At 46.2% G+C, this 19,888-nt stretch overlaps 1 protein-coding gene across 3 annotated transcripts in view; it reads right to left on the bottom strand.

Moving 5' to 3' along the window:
- LOC108926274 (CD276 antigen-like) overlaps positions 1-19,888 on the bottom strand; it is a 52,607-nt gene that overhangs the window by 3,376 nt on the left and 29,343 nt on the right. For all 3 annotated transcript variants that reach the window (XM_018738864.2, XM_018738862.2, XM_018738865.2), the window contains 3 exons: positions 15,753-15,886; positions 10,005-10,043; positions 7,499-7,531 (listed from right to left, as the gene is read on the bottom strand). In XM_018738864.2, the coding sequence (XP_018594380.2) occupies positions 7,526-7,531; positions 10,005-10,043; positions 15,753-15,886 (179 nt within the window). In that variant the 3' untranslated portion in view covers positions 7,499-7,525. The remainder of the gene's footprint in view (positions 1-7,498; positions 7,532-10,004; positions 10,044-15,752; positions 15,887-19,888) is intronic.

The raw sequence follows: 19,888 nt of genomic DNA on the forward strand, positions 1-19,888 counted from the left end.
ATGTACACGGACAAAACGGATATCCAGTATTTTACTTAATTTGTCCATTTTGTATGATTTTACCCCCATGTCCTTCAAGGTCCTGTGGTGTTAATTATAGCAGTTAATTTCCCCTGAGCTGAAGAGAGCTGTGAAAGTGCATTAATCTTCATTCTCCTCTCCGGCCCAAAGCCACTTGTTCAGTAATAAACCAATGATGAAGCATTATGGGGTCCAACAAAGACGGCTCCATCCGCCTTGGCAAGCCAAGCCCATCTCAGAACACCTAAATGTTGCCCACTTCCTCTATGGACTCCTCATTTTTTCCTGCCCACCACATTTTACACAATACTGTGACCACACAGGAAGCTGATGAGAGCTTCACCACCACTGTTATCCAGTTATTGGAGCTGACTGGAGGTCAAAGTTCACAGCTGAACCACAGGCATCTGAATTCCTGCTTCCCTGGCTACCGCAGCAGACTGGCTGGATTAACAAACGGTGCTGCTCCTCTCATACTCTCCTTATCACCTGAGATACCTGTACCCTGTGCTGGATGCCATGTGTTCAGTGCTATACAATGAATATATGGCCAAATACAGTATTTATAATAATAATAAAAAAAAAAAAAAAAAAAAAAAAAAAAAAAAAAAAAAAAAAAAAACCCCACACAGCTGGTAGCGTAGTGGTTAGAGCTACTGCCTTTAGCCCCAAATTGAATCCCAGTTGTAGAACCCTTGACCAAGGTACTTACCCTAAATTGTTCCAGTGAAATTGCCCAGCTCTATTAATGTGTAATTAGGTGTAGGTGGCATCAGATGAATGAATACATGTAAATGCAATGTATATGTAAAGGTAAAACTGGTCTGAATGAAACAGCTGTTTGCATCCAGTGATAAAACAGTAAGTTTATAAAAACATGTTAAGTGCAACATTTTTAAAAAAATTTGAAGGTTAACTTAAAAATAGATATATAATTTTTGCCTTATGGAGAAAAAAAAACATTTTTACATTTAAGTGTAGAATTTTAGCATCAAAATGTTGTTTGTCACAGGTCACACAGAAGTGACAAAAAAACTTCTAAAAACTTGAACCTGCATTAGGCAGAGGGGGGTGCGGTGGCGCAGTGGGTTGGGCTACAGTCCTGCTCTCCGGTGGGTCTGGGGTTCGAGTCCCGCTTGGGGTGCCTTGCGACGGACTGGCGTCCCGTCCTGGGTGTGTCCCCTCCCCCTCCGGCCTTACGCCCTGTGTTACCGGGTAGGCTCCGGTTCCCCGTGACCCTGTATGGGACAAGCGGTTCTGAAAATGTGTGTGTGCGCATTAGGCAGTTCTTTATATTTGAGGGTTAGGAAACAGCACGCATTTACAAATTTATATCTTTTCATGCCTTTTGCCGAGCCTTAAACCATTGGACTAAGTGAATTCGCCCTGCTTTGAGTCATCCATGGATTTGCATCAGTGTCCACAGTCTGCATATTCCTGAAGGAGTGCTGGCACTGCCAAGGGTGCCAACCAAAGCAGTGTCTCTCTACCAGACACACACCACAGCACACCTCAGGAGACTGACAGAGAGTACTAAAGTAGAATGAGGACTGAATCCTGCCGGAAAGCAGGACTTTTGGGAAGTAAAATATTCTAACGGTGCTATGCCTACGAGGGTTGGATGTCATGCAGTATTAGTCCCTAGAATTTTGTCTCTCTCAATCAGTAAGGCAGGGGGATCCCAGGTTCTAACTGTTTGCTCGTCCATCTTCCATCCATCTTCCTCCGCTTTTATCCGGGGCCGGGTCGCGGGGGCAGCAGTCCGAGCAGAGTCCTCCAGACTTCCCTCTCCCCGCACACCTCCTCCAGTTCCTCTGGGGGAACCCCAAGGCGTTCCCAGGCCAGCCGGGAGACATAGTCTCTCCAACGTGTCCTGGGTCTGCCCCGAGGCCTCCTCCCAGTGGGACAAGCCCGGAACACCTCCCCTGGGAGGCGTCCAGGAGGCATCCGGAACAGATGCCCGAGCCACCTCAACTGGCTCCTCTCGATGCGGAGGAGCAGTGGCTCTACTCCGAGCTCCTCCTGGGTGACTGAGCTCCTCACCCTATCCCTAAGGGTGCGCCCAGCCACTCTGCGGAGGAAACTCATTTCTGCCGCTTGTATCCGCGATCTCATTCTTTCGGTCATGATCCAGAGTTCATGACCATAGGTGAGGGTAGGAACGTAGATTGACCGGTAAATTGAGAGCTTCGCCTTACGACTCAGCTCCCTCTTCACCACAACAGACCGGTACAATGACCGCATTATTGCGGACGCCGCACCGATCCGTCTGTCAACCTGCCGCTCCATTTTTTCCTCACTCGTGAACAAGACCCCGAGATACTTAAACTCCTCCACTTGAGGGAGCAACTCCCCCCTAACCCGGAGGGGGCAATCCACCTTTTTCCGACTGAGAACCATGGCCTCGGATTTGGAGGTGCTGATTCTCATCCCCGCCGCTTCGCACTCGGCTGCAAACCTCCCCAGTGCACGCTGCAAGTCTTGACTTGATGAAGCCAACAGGACCACATCGTCCGCAAAAAGCAGAGACGAGATCTCGCGGCCACCAAAACAGACACCCTCCGTTCCCTGACTGCGCCTAGAAATTCTGTCCATAAAAATAATGAACAGAATCGGTGACAAAGGGCAGCCCTGGCGGAGTCCAACATGCACCGGGAACAGGTCTGACTTACTGCCGGCAATGCAAACCAAGCTCCTGCTCCGGTCATACAGGGAACGAACAGCCCGTAGCAACGAGCCCCGAACCCCATAACCCCGAAGTACCCCCCACAGGATGCCATGAGGGACACGGTCGAATGCCTTCTCCAGGTCCACAAAACACATATGGACTGGTTGGGCAAACTCCCACGAACCCTCCAACACCCTAGTGAGGGTATAGAGCTGGTCCAGTGTTCCACGGCCAGGGCGAAAACCGCATTGCTCCTCCTGAATCCGAGGTTCGACTATCGGTCGGATTCTCCTTTCCAGTACCCTGGCGTAGACTTTCCCAGGGAAGCTAAGGAGTGTGATCCCCCTGTAGTTGGAACACAATCTCCAGTCCCCCTTCTTAAAAAGAGGGACCACCACCCCGGTCTGCCAGTCCCGAGGGACCGTTCCCGAACTCCACGCGATGCTGCAGAGGCGTGTCAGCCAAGACAGCCCCACAACATCCAGAGACTTGAGAAACTCGGGGTGGATCTCATCCACCCCCGGAGCCTTGCCACCGAGGAGTTTTTTGACTACCTCAGCAACTTCAGCCAGGGTAATGGACGAGTCCCCCTCCAAGTCCCCGGCCTCAGCTTCCTCTACGGAAGGCGTGTCGGAGGGATTGAGGAGATCCTCAAAGTACTCCTTCCACCGCCCGAGAACATCCTCAGCTGAGGTCAGCAGCGCACCACTTCCACTGTAAACAGTGTTCGTGGAACACCGCTTCCCCCCTCTGAGTCGCCGGACGGTTTGCCAGAATCTCTTTGAGGCCGACCGAAAGTCTTCCTCCATGGCCTCACCGAACTCCTCCCAAGCCCGAGTTTTTGCCGCGGCGACTGCCAGAGCCGCGCTCCGTTTGGCCCGTCGGTACCTGTCAGCTGCTTCAGGAGTCCCATGAGCCAGCCAGGCCCGATAGAACTCCTTCTTCAGCTTGACGGCATCCCTTACTTCCGGTGTCCACCACCGTGTTCGGGGATTGCCGCCGCGACAGGCGCCGGAGACCTTATGGCCGCAGCTCCGAACCGCCGCCCCGACAATGGAGGCGCGGAACATAGTCCATTCAGACTTGATGTCCCCCACCTCCCTCGGGACCTGGTTGAAGCTCTGTCGGAGGTGGGAGTTGAAGACCTCTCTGACAGGGGCCTCCGCCAAACGTTCCCAACAGACCCTCACTATGTGTTTGGGCCTGCCAGGTCTGTCCAGCTTTTTCCCCCGCCATCGAATCCAACTCACCACCAGGTGGTGATCAGTTGACAGCTCAGCCCCTCTCTTCACCCGAGTGTCCAAGACATATGGCCGAAGGTCAGAAGAAACGACTACAAAGTCGATCATCGACCTCCGACCTAGGGTGTCCTGGTGCCAAGTGCACTGATGGACACCCTTATGCATGAACATGGTGTTCATTATGGATAAACCGTGACTAGCACAGAAATCCAATAACAACTCACCACTCGGGTTCAGATCAGGGAGGCCGTTCCTCCCAATCACGCCCCTCCAGGTATCACTGTCGCTGCCCACGTGGGCGTTGAAGTCCCCCAGTAGAACGACAGAGTCCCCAGTGGGAGTGCTTTCCAGCACGCCCCCCAGGGACTCTAAAAAGGCCGGGTACTCTACACTGCCGCTAGGCGCATAAGCACAAACGACAGTGAGAGACCGTTCCCTGACCCGAAGGCGTAGGGAGACGACCCTCTCATTCACCGTGGTAGACTCCAACACATGGCGGCTGAACTGGGGGGCTATTAATAAGCCCACACCAGCCCGCCGCCTCTCACCTTGGGCAACGCCAGAATAGTGGAGAGTCCACCCTCGATCGAGGAGAGTGGTTCCAGAACCCAAGCTGTGAGTGGAAGTGAGCCCGACTATATCTAGACGGTATCTCTCAACTTCCCGCACCAGCTCAGGCTCCTTCCCCGCCAGTGAGGTGACATTCCAAGTCCCAAAAACCAGAGTTGGCGCCCGAGGTTTGGGTCGGCCGGGCACTCGGCCCCAACCACCGCCCAAATCACAAGTTTGCTCGTATGCATGGAAAACGAAGTGGGCTCATTATCCCGTAAGGGAGCACCTGGATTACATAAAGTGCACTGTACTTTTCTGCACGGTGCAAGGACATATTGGAATATTAATTGTTTTTAATTGAACACATACTGACAAACTTTAAATAATGCAAAAAAAGACCAAAAAACCCAACAAGGACAAAATTTGTTATAAGGTGTCCTGAGAGAAGCTGCCAGGCTAATAAAATATAACTCTAGTCACAGTTTATCAATGCTAATCTTAAACTTAACATGACTGTTCATAGTTAATGAAAACTTTGTTATGAATTATTATGCAAGTGTTACTTAATTTCCCATAAATCACAATAACTCAATAGTCTCACACACGCATATATATAATATATATATATATACACTGTATTATACATATACACACACATATTATATATAAAAAAAATACACACACACACACACCTCTTCATGACTACATACTTGGCAAAGACATTTTGCAAAATTAAACATCAAGTGTTATTGTTTCATGTTGTTTTATACTGGATATCTAATAACGAGTGGGGGGCGCGGTGGGTTGGACCGGGTCCTGCTCTCCGGTGGGTCTGGGGTTCGAGTCCTGCTTTGGGTGCCTTGCGACGGACTGGCGTCCCGTCCTGGGTGTATCCCCTCCCCCTCTGACCTTACACCCTGTGTTGCCGGGTAGGCTCTAGTTCCCCGTGACCCCGTATGGGACAAGCAGTTCCGAAAATGTGTGTGTGTGTGTGTGTGTGTGTGTGTGTGTGTTATTGCAGCTTCGTAACCACTCCAGTTTATTTTATTTAAATGGTCTTTAACGTTCTCTGTCCAACACAGGGCAATTTTTAAGAATTCCATTTCCCCCCCCCCACCCCCCACCTTCCGATTTGTGACTTTGCCCATCCAACTGAAGAACTGATAAAAATCCTTGGGATATTTTACATGTGAAGTAATCCTTTCCACGATAAGCACCTGGAGCGGTGTAACACCATTACATCTCATTTTTGAAAATGGCCAGCTACCACATATCAGGGACTTATCACAGATAAATGTTCAGTTTTATATTCTTATTCCACCTCTGTGACAAATGACTCTTTCTGAGGACTAAGGTATTGCAGTATTTTCTGCTGTGGCTGAATGGTATTCTTTTCCTACAGCTCGTTATTATGCTTTTGATTCCCTGACATGTTTTGTTTTTTTTATTTTTCACCTTTATTTTTCTGATACCTTCTTCCAAAGCAATTTAATAATGTTGGGTTTGTATACTGAACTTTTTAAAATTTATAGATAATGTGTGTGAATGACAGAGAGAGAGTGTGTTTCACTGATGTATGGATGAGTGACCCATTATAAGTAGTGTATCTAGCAGGATAAGTCACCTTGGTGAATAAGGTGTGTAGGCTAGTAAAACTACATAATATCCATTGTAAGTTGCTTCGAAGAAAAGTGTCTGCTAAGTAAATTAATGTAAACATTCATAAATGTAAAGAAATTTCAGTAGGGCAATTTACAGTAAAGACTTTGCTCAAGGGTATTAAATTGGCAACGAGGAATTGAACCCAGATCATAATACTGCAATGTGGCTATTCCATGGTACCAGCTGCCCTGTAGCACTATGCATGTCCTACAGCCTACTGTACTGACCTCTGTTTATAGCATGTCTCAGAGTCGTGGCACTGGTCTGAATCCACTGATGGCCACATGCCTTACAGATTACAACACTGTCCTAAAGACACAGTGCTACAGCTCCATACGGACTACACAGCAATTTTTCCTACTGACAAGGCTCGTAAACTTTATCCTTTACTTTTGTGTCATACCCCACCTCAGTATCCAAGGATTCCAAGCCAGATCTACAGACACTTTTCACCGTAATGACTTACAATGCTAAGCTACTTACACTGAGTTACTCATTTACACAGCTGAGTAATTTCAACTGGAGCAATTCAGGACAAGTACCTTGCTCATGGGTACTACAACAGCAGGTGGGATCTGAACATGTAACCTCTGTGTCCAAAGGCAGCAGCTCTAACCTGCCCCTTGGCCTGGTAATATCAGGCTGAGTTTCAGGCATCCCAGCAGTAGACAAGACAGTATTTTTTAAAATGCACCAGAAGAGAACAGGATAAATAGGCAGTTTCCTCAACAATTTTTGTATTTTATATGTATGCTGGACAACTGTACAGCATTGATGTCAAACACACAAAAAACAGCAAGCTGAAATGATGAAAGGTTCAAGTCTGGATCTCTTCCAAAGGATTTTTTTTTTTTTTTTTTTTTTACCCCCTCCCAGTTCATTTCACTGGTACATTTTTACACGTGGCCTTGGCAGCCTCAATGAGTCATACCTTAAAATGATTAATGCTAATCAATGTTACCAAGACTTACCATTTGAAGAGGTAGGACACAAAAATGACTGTCATAGCAATATATGACCTTGCAGTCCCCTCCCTCAGAGTAAAAATGTAAAAATAATAATGCATAGCTTTCCAAAAACCATCTATGACAAATGAGAGGCTGCAGATTTATAAAAAGTGCACTCTGGTGCCACCAGTAAACTACACTTTTTGGAGGTGGCAAGATTTCCACAGCTACAAATAGCAGTGACTAACACTGCAAAGCAGACCGTTGCACACATAGCACAATGATGCAGAGTTTCATATTCCTGAACAACAGTGCTCCGTACTGTCATTGCTGGCTAGTTGAGGGCATACAGCTTTCAAAGTGATGCATGACAGTTTCAAGTATATGCGAGTGTAAGTGAGCCTTACCCAAGTCTCTTTAGCTCTTCAGAGGCATCATGGCTGAAATGTACAGAGAAGAGAATTAGTGTGATGTTGATACGACTGCGCCAAAGCAGAGTGCATTAATTAAGGAACAGGAAGTCAGCTGAGGCAACTTGAGCTGGGAGTCACAATGGCAGACCTCAGGGTGATGTATATGGACTCACGCAGCTGGCTCTGTCAAAAGCCGCATCTCAGGGCAGATGGAGAAAAAACATCATCATTAGAATCTCCTGGTGGAGGCCCTGCTAAATCACCTCCCTTGTTTTCATGGGGGCAGCCAGGTGAAACGCGGTTAGATTGCTCCATCACAAGCCTCACACTCGCCTATTTATTTGCCTTAATGCTGTGGATCCCCTGACGATGAGGTGGGTATCAGTGCTAATCCGTCACCTTCCTGCCTCTGTGAGCTCACTGCCTTGCCCTAGCTGATGCCAAATTGACGGCACAACCGTGTATTTAATTACCAATAATGCTTGAAGGGTTCTGTGAAACTGCACCGCCACCGGATAAATGAGACTGATCGCCAAGCAAGGGTAAGGAAGTCAGTCACACCAAAACAAATGATGCAGCAGCTGCATCTTATGTCCCTCAAAAACCCATGCTATGTGCTGTGTTAGCATTTCATTCTCTTTTTTTTTTTTTTTTTTAATTCTTGAATATGTAAGCCCACCACTCTAATTAAGGCATTAAAATCAGAAACTGATGAAGCATTAAAAATCAACATCAAAAGACAACAGGTAAAATGACAACTATCATCTATAAGGCACTGCTGTTGCAGCATATGTCGCTTTTAAACTGGACACAGGGTGACTCCTTATTGGACCACTGTGACGTGCTGTCTGTTCCGACACTTTTCTGATAGATTTGAAAATTTCTGGAAAACACAACCTGTCCCTGAGAGACCTGAAGTGGTCGGGCAGAAGCGGGCAGCTGTGAGGCCTCAGCAGTGCAGACAGGAGAGGTGGGCAACTAGCTTCATTGGTGCAAATGCAGGTTTCTCACAGGTACTTCAGCATAACTGGGCGCTGCACTGGCGTCTGCTGGCTGTCGAGTTTCAACACAGAAATGGAGTGCGAAGGAGCCACACAGAGATGGGGAAAAGGATTCATTAGCTCCTGTTAACGTCCGCTCCTTGGGGTTCCCGCTCTCGCCTTGGCAGACAAGGTCCGAGACACGGGTTGTTCTGGGGGCTAGTGCTGGGTGATCAAATGCAGCACCCGCTGAGTGCAAACAGACACGCCCCCGCTAATGAGGAAACCACGGGCGGGCTTGCCGGGGGCTGGTGCCACGCTGCGGGGGCTGTGATGGATGGGCCTGTATCTCCAAGAAGGAAGAAGTGCCAAACCTACGGCAGGGCGGGTGAGATTTATGAAGTCAGCTCTCGTTTGTTTGTCATCTCGTCACCTTGAGCCTCCCAGCAGGTTCAGGTGAGGAAATGCAAAGCTGGCCTGTATTCTGCTACAATACAGTCTTTTGTCCATTCCAATACAGTCCATTACGTTATAATACAGTCCTTCACATGTTACAGAACATTCTTTCACATGTTGCAATACTCTTTCAAATGTTAGAAAGCAGCCCTTTGCATGTAACAATACATTCCTTCACATACATTCCACCAAACAATGTAAAACCTGAAATTAGCCAGAGATGCGGTATTAGCTGGAACTGTTTGTTTTCATTGTGTTGTGTGTCTGTTAACTAATGTTTGCAAGTGAAAGTGTGTCATTACAGCATGGCCTTTTACAGACAACAGGACACTCATGAGGAGAGTTTACAGATCTTGTTTACAACACCCAGACCTTCATCAGTTCTCTTGATGAATGGGCTCCAGGGAGAAAAACACCAGTTCCCAAATCAGGGCCACTTCCCCAAGCTATCAAAGGATGCTGTTCCAGCGAGCTGCGCTGCTCTCCCACCCGCCCCCGGCCTGATAATGAGGAGATCACAGCTATGGGCTTCGTCACCCTCCCTCTGCTCTTGATTACGGAGGGGTTTATTTCATCTCCTTTGTTCGGAGCAGGAAATTGTGTGCACAGGGCAGGGCAATCGCATCCAGATGGCGAAACAAAAGCAGCGCTTCGAAGTATTTAGGAAGCACTGTGGATGACAGAAGGACCCCCGGCCCGCAAATCGCCACTGCGCAGTTGGAATGCTGCATTAGAAGCCGGGTGGGTGGGTGGAGGCGAGTGCCAGGATCCAAGGAGCGTGAATGACAAGCCGCTGTTTTTGCCTGCCTCGCATAGCGATTTGACTCATGTACTGGAGGCAGGTATGGCTATCGTTTGCTCTGGGAATACATTGAGAAGACATTCATATAATTTAAACTACATAGTACAGTAACTCATCTGGTTACAGTCCACAGGAAAAGCAAAATGACAAACAGCAGGGAATTTCTGTCCATGAGGACTAATGGGATAGTGTAGCAATCCACTTTACTTTTAATAAGGCAGCTGCTGAAAGGGGCATTGGTTGAAATTTCACATTGCCTCACCTGTCTTGGAGTTGTCCTCTTCAAGCTTCCCCTCTTCAGCTACAAAGACATACATCACAACATCACAAAAGCAGTGGAAAAAAAAAAAAAAACAATAGTTACAATAGGACAGTGGGCTCAGTTTATATAACATCAGGCAGACAGTTACACACTACAAACTCATCCTTCAGTGTAATAGGAGTAATAGGAGCTCAACTGCTCATGAAATGACAATTGCATCATGAATGGACTGCAGGTGGTGTAGCGATTAGGTTGTGCATCAAAGGACAGAATCCTTAGCATCTATATTACTTGTCTGTTTCTTGAAAATCATTTAATGTAAATGGCCTAAACCAGAGACAAGTCTTTTGACAAAACAAACCAAAGCAATGCTGCCACCCTCCACACGGAAATATGTGCTGAAAAACGAGCCCAGAACAACCACAAGAGGCCTGTAATGTGTTGGTGTGTCCATTTCTTTACTGACTCTGTCCGTCCGTCCAAACCACTCACCCCATACGGGGCACGGGGAACCGGAGCCTAACCCGGCACACAGGGCGTAAGGCCGGAGGGGGAGGGGATACACACAGGACGGGACGCCAGTCCGTCGCAAGGCACCCCAAGCGGGACTCAAACCCCAAACCCACCGAAGAGCAGGACAAGGACCAACCCACTGCGCCACCGCACTCCCTTGCTTACTGACTCTGTAACCTTTTTATATTTCCCTTTGTTTTCCTTTGTCTGTGAGAAAACCCGCAAGCACAGGGCACCGTCTGCGAGTAAAGCATAACAACTAAAAGGAGAAACTTTTTTCCCCTGATTTATTTGTATTTGTGTTTTTTCTTTTTTTTTTTCCAAAAAAAAAAAAAAAATCAACTGGCAGAAGTACAGAGAGAAATAAAATAGAAAAACACGCACCAGAGCCAGCAATAGCAATATGTGCATGCTTGGAGCATGTTCTTCAAATACGTATGCATGTAAGATTGAGGCTATTCACACATCCCACTTTTCAATTCCCTGTTGCTGGCCTTCCAAGCTGTCTTGTGTATGCATTTTGCAAATGCAGACTCACATTCCATATGCCCACAGGTTAGAGATATTCAGTGTGATGCATTCAAATGTGAGATTTACAACTGAGTTTATTCACTCTTCATATTTATGTAATTGTGTGACTATTTTCAGTATCTGTGTTTACCTCTACAGGGTCACAATTTAATTACAGTGAATAAATCAATCAATTAACCCCACAAATTCATCTACAATAATAAGTAACAATAATGGAAAAATGTGGGCATTTTGTTCTTAGTATTTATTGGCTGGCTCTTTTATTCCAAGAGACTGATAGTGTAATCCAGCAGAAGGGAGCATCAGAGGCTGTACTGTTGTCCCCATTTATACTATGAATTATTTGTAAAATTTATTATTTAGCTGACGCTATTATCCAAACTAATTTACAACATTAGGTATGTTCATTAAGCTACTTACAATGATTTACCCATTTATACAGCAGGGTATTGTTACTGTACCATTTGAGGTACAGCAGCACAAATGGGACTTGAAGCAGGAACTTTCTAACTGCAAGACAATGGCACTAACCACTACCCTACCAGCTGCCCTTGTACAACTGGATAGTCTACAGGCATATTTCAGAATAAGTACAACGCCTTATGATGGGCTGCCTCCCGCCCAAGGTATACCCTGCCCAAACCACCGTGATCCTGCAATGGACAGGTGGTTAGTGCTAACCAATGGGTAGATGGACGTCCTGTCACCTGGAGTGATAATGTTCCAGTAGTGTAGTGAATATGTCTGTGGTTCCAAGCAAATGGGATCTCTTATTTATGTTCCATGAAAGTGAAGAGAGCTGTTCACAACTATGCCTGCAGTAAATACTGTGAGTGTGAATAGGAGCACCTTCAGTGTTCCAGCTGTTGGGTTCCATGCTGTGTACTAGAGGTGTCGGCATCCTTCCATCTCAAGTATTTGTTGCCACAATCTGTGCCACTAAATATGATGCCAACATTTACAAATGTGCTCCCGCAGGTAGAAAGGAGAAAATAGCTTTCTATAGCTCTTCTTTCCCCTCACACTCCTGCCTGCATTTCAGCTCAACTCCAGCTGCAGTGAAGAGGAAGGCGCCATGTGAATGGAGCCGATTCACTTCCGTCAAGCTGGGAGAGAGCAGAGGAAGTAGCATGACAAAGACGTTGATTGGGGGGGTAATGAGGTTAATTACGAACCCTTTTCTGCTACTCTTCCATCACGCAATACCAAATGAATCCATTCTGCAATCACAAATGGGCTGTTTGCTCCTAAGTTTACTGGAAAAGTCAAACGGATTGTGGGCTCTTGAGACGACTGACTGTTGAAGGCACGCAGGGATCTGGGAGAATGTCCTCATGGGACCACTGCAGCATTCTTCCCGTCATAAGGGAAACGCGTTTTGATGGAGTGAGCCGTTGGCAGTACAAGTGAGAGCCTTAAGGGGAGAACTGTGTGACACAAGAGGAGATGGTGTTTTTAAAGGCACAGAAGTAACAGAGTCAGAATAAGGACAGCGATGACTACAAAGGGGTGCGTGAGATGAGTGACAGCTGGGTGGTGGGCAGTTTCAGAAATGTTTAATAAATCTTTAAAATTCTTCCAGTGCAGCTATAGACTGCATTATGTCATGCTCAAAAAGACACATGGAAAAGGTGGAATGAGAGGAAAGAGTTAATAGAGCCCTATATTCTTTTGTAACCTGAGCCCAAGATGCACTGGCATCCTGATGTATGCTGCCTTGGGCCCTCAAGTACTTATTGGTAATGGATGGATGGATGATTTTTAACAGGGCCAGTTAAAGCATCTCGTTACAGCATTTTCACAAGGTACCCAATTTCAAGTATGCTCCTCATATGCGTGTCTGTTGAAATGCAAAGAGGAAATAATATACGCCCAAATGATACATGGAAGGGAAGCCACTGAGCTCATCCTGAAGGTCAAAAGTGTACAGACATTTGAGAAAAACTAAGGAATCAGGTGCAATAGGTTAATCACGCAATGGTATCGTTCAAAATGAAAAAATAAAATGAAAAATTTACATTTATTTATTTAGCAGACGCTTTTCTCCAAAGCGTGTTCCAATAAACTCTATGTAGTGTTATCAGTCCATACACCTTATTCACCAAGGTGACTTACACTGCTAGATACACCACTTACAATGGGTCACTCATCCTTACATCAGTGGAACACACACTCTCTCTGTCACTCACACACTATGGGCGAACCTGAACAGCATGTCTTTGGACTGTGGGAGGAAACCAGAGTACCTGGAGGAAACCCACGCAGACACGGGGAAAACATGCAAACTACACACAACTGAGCAGGGATCAAACCCATGTCCTCTCGCACCACCCAGGCGCTGTGAGACAGCAGCACTACTCACTGTGCCACCGTGGCACCCAAAATACTTCAATTCTGTCAAAAAGTGGCAAAAATTATTACCAGAATAAAGGTTGATGGCTGCTACCATATACATAAAAGTCAATCAGTCCAATAAGATATACAGGCACGGGGGTCTAATGCAGATCATCCTATAAATTACTGCTAGGTCACCAAGGGTGAGGAAAAATAAAAAAGGGCTATAGAATATATGACAAGAACTGACATGTCTTGGTGACGAACTACGAAATACACTCACACTATATCACTGAAATAGTGGACAAAACCAATAGACACGGTGACCTCAAAGTGTTACGAGTAAGAGTTTAAGGTAAGTCGACTGCACACTACATTGAAAAGCACAAAGGTTCGAAACCTTCACCTCACCTTCTCATGTGCAACTAGTCAATGCTATAGAGTGCAGTATGAGAAACAAAAACACAGATTTAAAGCCTTTTTCAGCATAAAGTCTCATAACTTTTGCTGTACAGTAGCAGTGAAAGGTGAGAGTACATGGGCTTTTTACAACAAGGCGTTTTGTTAAGAAGTTTCGGCAGGAAACCTGCTGACATGTCTTCCCAGCTCTTCTGCAGCACTTCCCAGAGGTGCAGGACACTTGCGCTGCTTTCCTTTCACTCCTCTCCATTTCATCCTGTACAAGTACTGGCCCAGTTGCCCAGATGCCTGGTGCTACATGTACTTTATACATCCATTTTGCTTTAGCCCTGCATTTTGTCAGTTCCAGTTTTTGTTTTAAATCTTGGCGCCCTCCACAGTACGTGAACGACCTTTAATTAATTTTTTCCCCCTGAAAGGTCCTCATTACAGGTGAGCAGGTGCTTGTCTAAACCTATCCATTTTTAAGATTTTCCCCCTCACCTTCCCCTGAGATACAGTTAGTCTTTGCAGCTAATTATGAAACGCTGCTTAATGAACTTCCTCCAGAAGCCATCTCTCTCCCTCTCTCACTCAGGCACGCACGCGTGCACACACACGCACACACACATAGTCTGTGCTTTATCATTCTGTGGGTACTCTATTCCTTGATATCCTGCATTAACACTCCCCATCACGGGCAGTGAGATCTATCCTGCTGAGAATTTAGCGTAACGTGTGCAGCAATGGCACAGTTCCACATTTCACTGCAGCTCTGCTCCGCAAGAGTTTCCGGCAGAAGTGGTGACACTGCATCTCAAACCACTTACACCAACCTGCAACTGCGCAGCAGTCGCTGCTGATAATCCTCAACCTAGAGCAGCTATTCACACACGCAGTGACACCATGGTGGAAAAAGCTAAACTACTGACACTTCGGCCTGTTCTCCCTCACTCATACTGATTTACTAAGTACATTCCACAGAGCCTATAAAATTAGCATTTTACCCATAATTCAGCACCCACAGTATAACACGTAGGATTTACACCTCGTGCTGATTGACCATGTCCCCTAACCACTTCTGGGCCCAGGTTATTAAGCACAGTTTTTCTGTTTTGCAGCCAGGGTGCTATTGAAGACTTTGCAAAACAATTTACAGCATTCCAAGCATCAGTTCAATTCTGTAACTTATCCTTCACACTGCAGCTACTCCAACAGCCCTGCTGTAGCACAAAACAGTCTGGCTAGAGAGACCTTCACAGCAGGGCAGAGGAGGAGGACCTCCAGTGGAGAACTTTGGAGCTGCTTCAGATGTTGAGCAAGGGTTCCTGTCCAGCCTCAGGGACAATCCCATCATGGCTCAGCTCAGAGCACAGGACACAAGGTCTCATGCCCACCATGGCCATCATTACCATTATCATTACCATGGAAATGGCAGGAAAGATGGAATTTGTCCTCTGGGCACAGTTAAACAATGGCCCAAAACAAAAGGGCCTCATTTGGCGGTGTTCTGATGATGTAAAGTGAAAACCCAAGACTCCATCTGGGGTCATTTCCGTAAGTTAATTCGGTTGAACACTAACACATTACTGCTGCCAGCAGCCTCACTGTCTTACAGCTTTCAAAGCTGATACACTGTAGCCAGTCAGCATCAGAGCTTTCCCTTCGGTTGTCTTTCATGGGCCAAAGCATCAGCAGGCGTTCAGTTCTCCTCACTTCACTACCTCATTTACTGGATTCTCATATCAATACACACACATTCATGAATACAGTCATCCTCTCAGAGTTTAAAAAAAAGCCCCAAGCTACTTAAATTTGCATTTACACGTTACCTATGAACCCAAGCATACATTTAGTCACCGATAACTGCAAAGCTGTGTCTTGTGAAGTCCTCTCCAGAAGAATTAATTGATGAACAGGGCATCTTAATAGTCAACATGAAAGGGTGGTGACCACGTCGAGAAACCTCACCTGCTTTTCTTCCTCGCAGCTCTCTTTGATCTTCCTCCGACACACGAGAGCCAGGGCCACCAGAAGGGCCAACAGACATACAGCCAAGCCTACTGTCACCCACAGGGCCACGGTTGGGAATGCCACCCCCTGACCTGCCCAAGGAGAAAGCAACACAGTGGTTAGACCTCTTTCAAACCGCAACCTTCGTTACCCTCATCATGATCTCCATGATGATCATGTGTGTAACAAATATTCCGTTTCTGATTACCATCGCCATCATCACAACACCTTTCTGCAGCTTTAGTCTTCTTCCCTGTATGTGAACTCTGACAAGTAACCCCAGATAACCCTTTGCAGCCAATGAAAAAAAATCAGTCATACGACAGACAGACACCAAAATGAGAACACGCATTTTTTGTACCAATGTTAAGAGTATTGCAAACTCTTGGGTTGTTTGCCTGTATTTCACTCAGGAGGAAGGCAAACTTCAATGTCTGACACAGGCTTAGCAAACGAGAGCAAACAAAAAAATAAAAGTGGTCAACGCGAAAAGAGGTCTGCCTACCCAGATTTCCCAGGGGCACTGTGAAGAAAGAGACAGTACCACAAACAGCAGTTCCACTACACAGCTGCCACACTGACTGTAACACAAACAGGCCACTGCCATATAGCCCATTCTGCACAGATAATTGAAAAAAAGTCTAAAAATGGGCCTGCGTTCGTGAAAAATGACAAGGCATTTATAAAAACTTGGGGCAGGCAGCAGGGAAAATGAGACCGAATTTCTGAGCAGGATGAGGTCAATACCAATCATCTTCTCTTTTTCTTTGTGGGGAGGGGGCTGTGCTAAAAGGAAGACATACCCATCCCTTTTGATGTGGCATAAGAGAGGAAAAGAAAACATGGAGGTATTTCAATCTTCTTTGGAAATCTGGAGAACAGGATTGTGTTCAGAGGAGCCTTAAGAAAAACAAAGATATGAAACCTCCATGAAGAGTAGGGCCCCCTCATTCACCCACTCCAGAAAGAAAGAAAGAAAGAAAGAAGACACGGGGGGGGAGAGCAGACTAAACAAAACTAATGACAAGGTTATATAAGGTCCTTCAGGTGCTCATTCTAGAAAAATCAAGATCGCAGTGTTAAATGTTCCTCATGTATATTAGCACGCCTCTGAAATCAAAGGGACCTGTGATTTCCTCTATTTAAACAGCTACCTATTGCTACCACAGCTATATTCTAATACTAATTGTACATCTTCAGGATCCAAGTCTTTGTCCTTAACCATTCTGCTGTCTGTTGCCTTAATACCGCATATGTTTCATATTTTCCACAGGTAAAGAACTGCTCCTCTAATGTTTAAAAAGGCAAGATTTGATACAACTTAAGTTTGATGCAATTTATCACACTGTTCTCACTTATCTTTCAATAAACATTATTGTCCCCAATGTATATTTTGTGACTGCTAAAAATAAAACATTTGCTTGGTGGCATAAGGTAATTGCTATTGAATTTTAACAATCGATCAGCACGTTGTGACGTTATTTGGAGCCTTTTCCAAGCTCAGATGCTGCGGTGCGAACCCGGCTTTTCCGTCTCCCCGGCCTTTGAGAAGCAGCCAACTGTGTGATGATGATTCCTGTCACTCTGCAACCTCTGGATCGATATAAGCAGACGGCTCTCATTCCTCAAGACCTTCACTCCTTCCAAAGTGCTTGCGGCTAATAAACGGTGTGCAAAAAATACAAAAAAATACATGCTGATTAATGGAAACTTATTACTGTTAGGAGATGTGAACTGCTACTCGTACAAAACACACTAATAATAACAATCACAATAACAACTAAAAGCAGTAAGGACCACCACTCTTACAAATGCTCCTATTACTAATAGAGTCTGTACTGTTAATGAGAGAAAGTGCTAATTGGATCAGCTTGTTTGGCAGGAGTTAAAATGGCGTTCCTCACGCCTCACTCCCCCAGGGTAGACTGATAAAGACAAATGCCACTGCCAGCTATCATTTCTCCGACGAGCCCCGGCAGCCCCGCGGGCTGCGATTTTCCTCCCGATGTTTGATGATGTGGTTTTGCTTTCTTCAGAAATAGATTTGTCTGTAATGGCTCTGTTTTCCTACCACCTCCTCTTTCTTTGCTTTGGACACCCTCCACACCTCCCCCTCCTGCCCATCACGTCTCTCTCTCCTCTCCTGCCAGGCGCTCCCTCACCACGGCCACTTCTGTTTGCGGATCACGGGGAAGGCGATGGACTTGAAATGTAACCCATCGGACCACAGTTTGTTGCTACTGAAAGTGTAACGCTGAAGGGGAGGGGACCAGACTAAACATGCCTGGGACTCAGCAGATTAAATTCCATGGAATATGCCGTTATGAAGAGTTCCTCCTCCTGATGGGGTAATCTCCCCATCCCCACCCCTACTGCTCCTGCTCTCTCACTGCGAGGCCTCCCCTCAGACCCTCGGCCTCAACTTATCTCTCCCAAGAAGGAGTAAACACTAAGCATGCAAAAGTTGCATACACACACGGAGAAATACACAAGACCAAGAAACATTAAAAACACAGATGCAGATGCCTATGCACGGATGGAAACACACACATATAAAACGTATGCACTAAGTCTGTCCACATTATTTTCTGTACTAAGCAAACAAACATTATTTTGCAAATGCCCTTTTCAGATTGAATAAATCAGTCCATTAGACAGGACTCTGCCAAACATGTACTGCTCATAACTAAAAACAATAGAGTAGAAACACAACACCTCATATTTCTGGGTCAAAGGGCTAAAAGCACGCTTAAATATGTGTGAATGGCAGTGTGACTAAACAGCAGTGAGTGTTTGGAGTCGAGCTATACGGGCAAGTACTGAGTCACAGAGGACTGTGACGGTTTACTTCACCTCTCCCTGCTGCTGGGCATTGAGGCACAGCAGGTAACAGAGAAGCCACCAGGTAGAGGACAGGCTGAAAGTGCTAAGGAGGACTCGCTGGCTTGGCAGCTGATGAGTGCCCAATTCTGCTACTTTGGGGAGTAAAGCTCCCCACCGATTAGTTATCCATATATTATTTACTTGGTTAGGCAGCAGGGTAGCATGTAGATTGTTATTGATCATGCAGGTTCACATCCAATCTTAACCTACGATCCAGAAGGTCATGCATTGATACACGGCTCTCCTGTACAGTGTGCGTTACACAGAACAACATAGACAGTATGAGATGGCAAGAAACGAATTTAAGAAAATTATGGATATATATTACACACACACACACACACACACACACACACACACATTTTCAGAACCGCTTGTCCCATATGGGGTCGCGGGGAACCAGAGCCTACCCGGCAACACAGGGCGCAAGGCCAGAGGGGGAGGGGACACACCCAGGACGGGACGCCAGTCCGTCGCAAGGCACCCCAAGCGGGACTCGAACCCCAGACCCACCGGAGAGCAGGACTGCGCTACCGCACCCCCTTGGATATATATTACCATTCATCTTATCTACAAACATTTACAAAAGCTGAACTGTACAGTAACGTGCATACACTCTGGTTTCCTGAAACTCCCCAAACTGGCCAAACCCACAGTCATTACCGCATTCTGAAATTTCGTGGATTACATAAACGTCCTCATTCGTGCCCTCTACGTAGCACGTCTAACAATAATAAGAGGAATGGCAGGCGAGACGGGGCGGATGGCCAAGATGATAAGGACTAGGGACAGAAAGCACAGTAGGATAAGCTATTGCTTCTGCGCTGAAGGATCTGTGCTCAGTAAATGACTTTGGACGTAATGCAGACCCCATTCTATCATGGTCAAAAAAGGTGATCAAAACCTCGTATGCGGAATTTGTCTTTTTCCCAAAAGCACAGGAGGAGATGCTGTCTGCTTTCATCAGCCTGTCTCCTTGCAGACACCGCTGAGGTAGGGCAGGATGCTGTGCGTGGGGTATGGGGATGTGGGGGGACTGCACTTGGCAAACACAGATGGATGGGCAAGGACTTCTGTCCTGTCAGCATCTCAAAGTTGTTTTTTTTTTTTTTCTCCCCCCTTTTTCTGTTTTTTTTAATGAATTGCTTTTCAGACAGCTCCAGGACAGAAGTCTTGCTGGCAGGGAGAGGAACATGCCCTCCACTCCATTG

Source organism: Scleropages formosus, chromosome 7 (genome assembly GCF_900964775.1).
Source record: "Scleropages formosus chromosome 7, fSclFor1.1, whole genome shotgun sequence".
In the NCBI taxonomy this organism is placed as follows: domain Eukaryota; kingdom Metazoa; phylum Chordata; class Actinopteri; order Osteoglossiformes; family Osteoglossidae; genus Scleropages; species Scleropages formosus.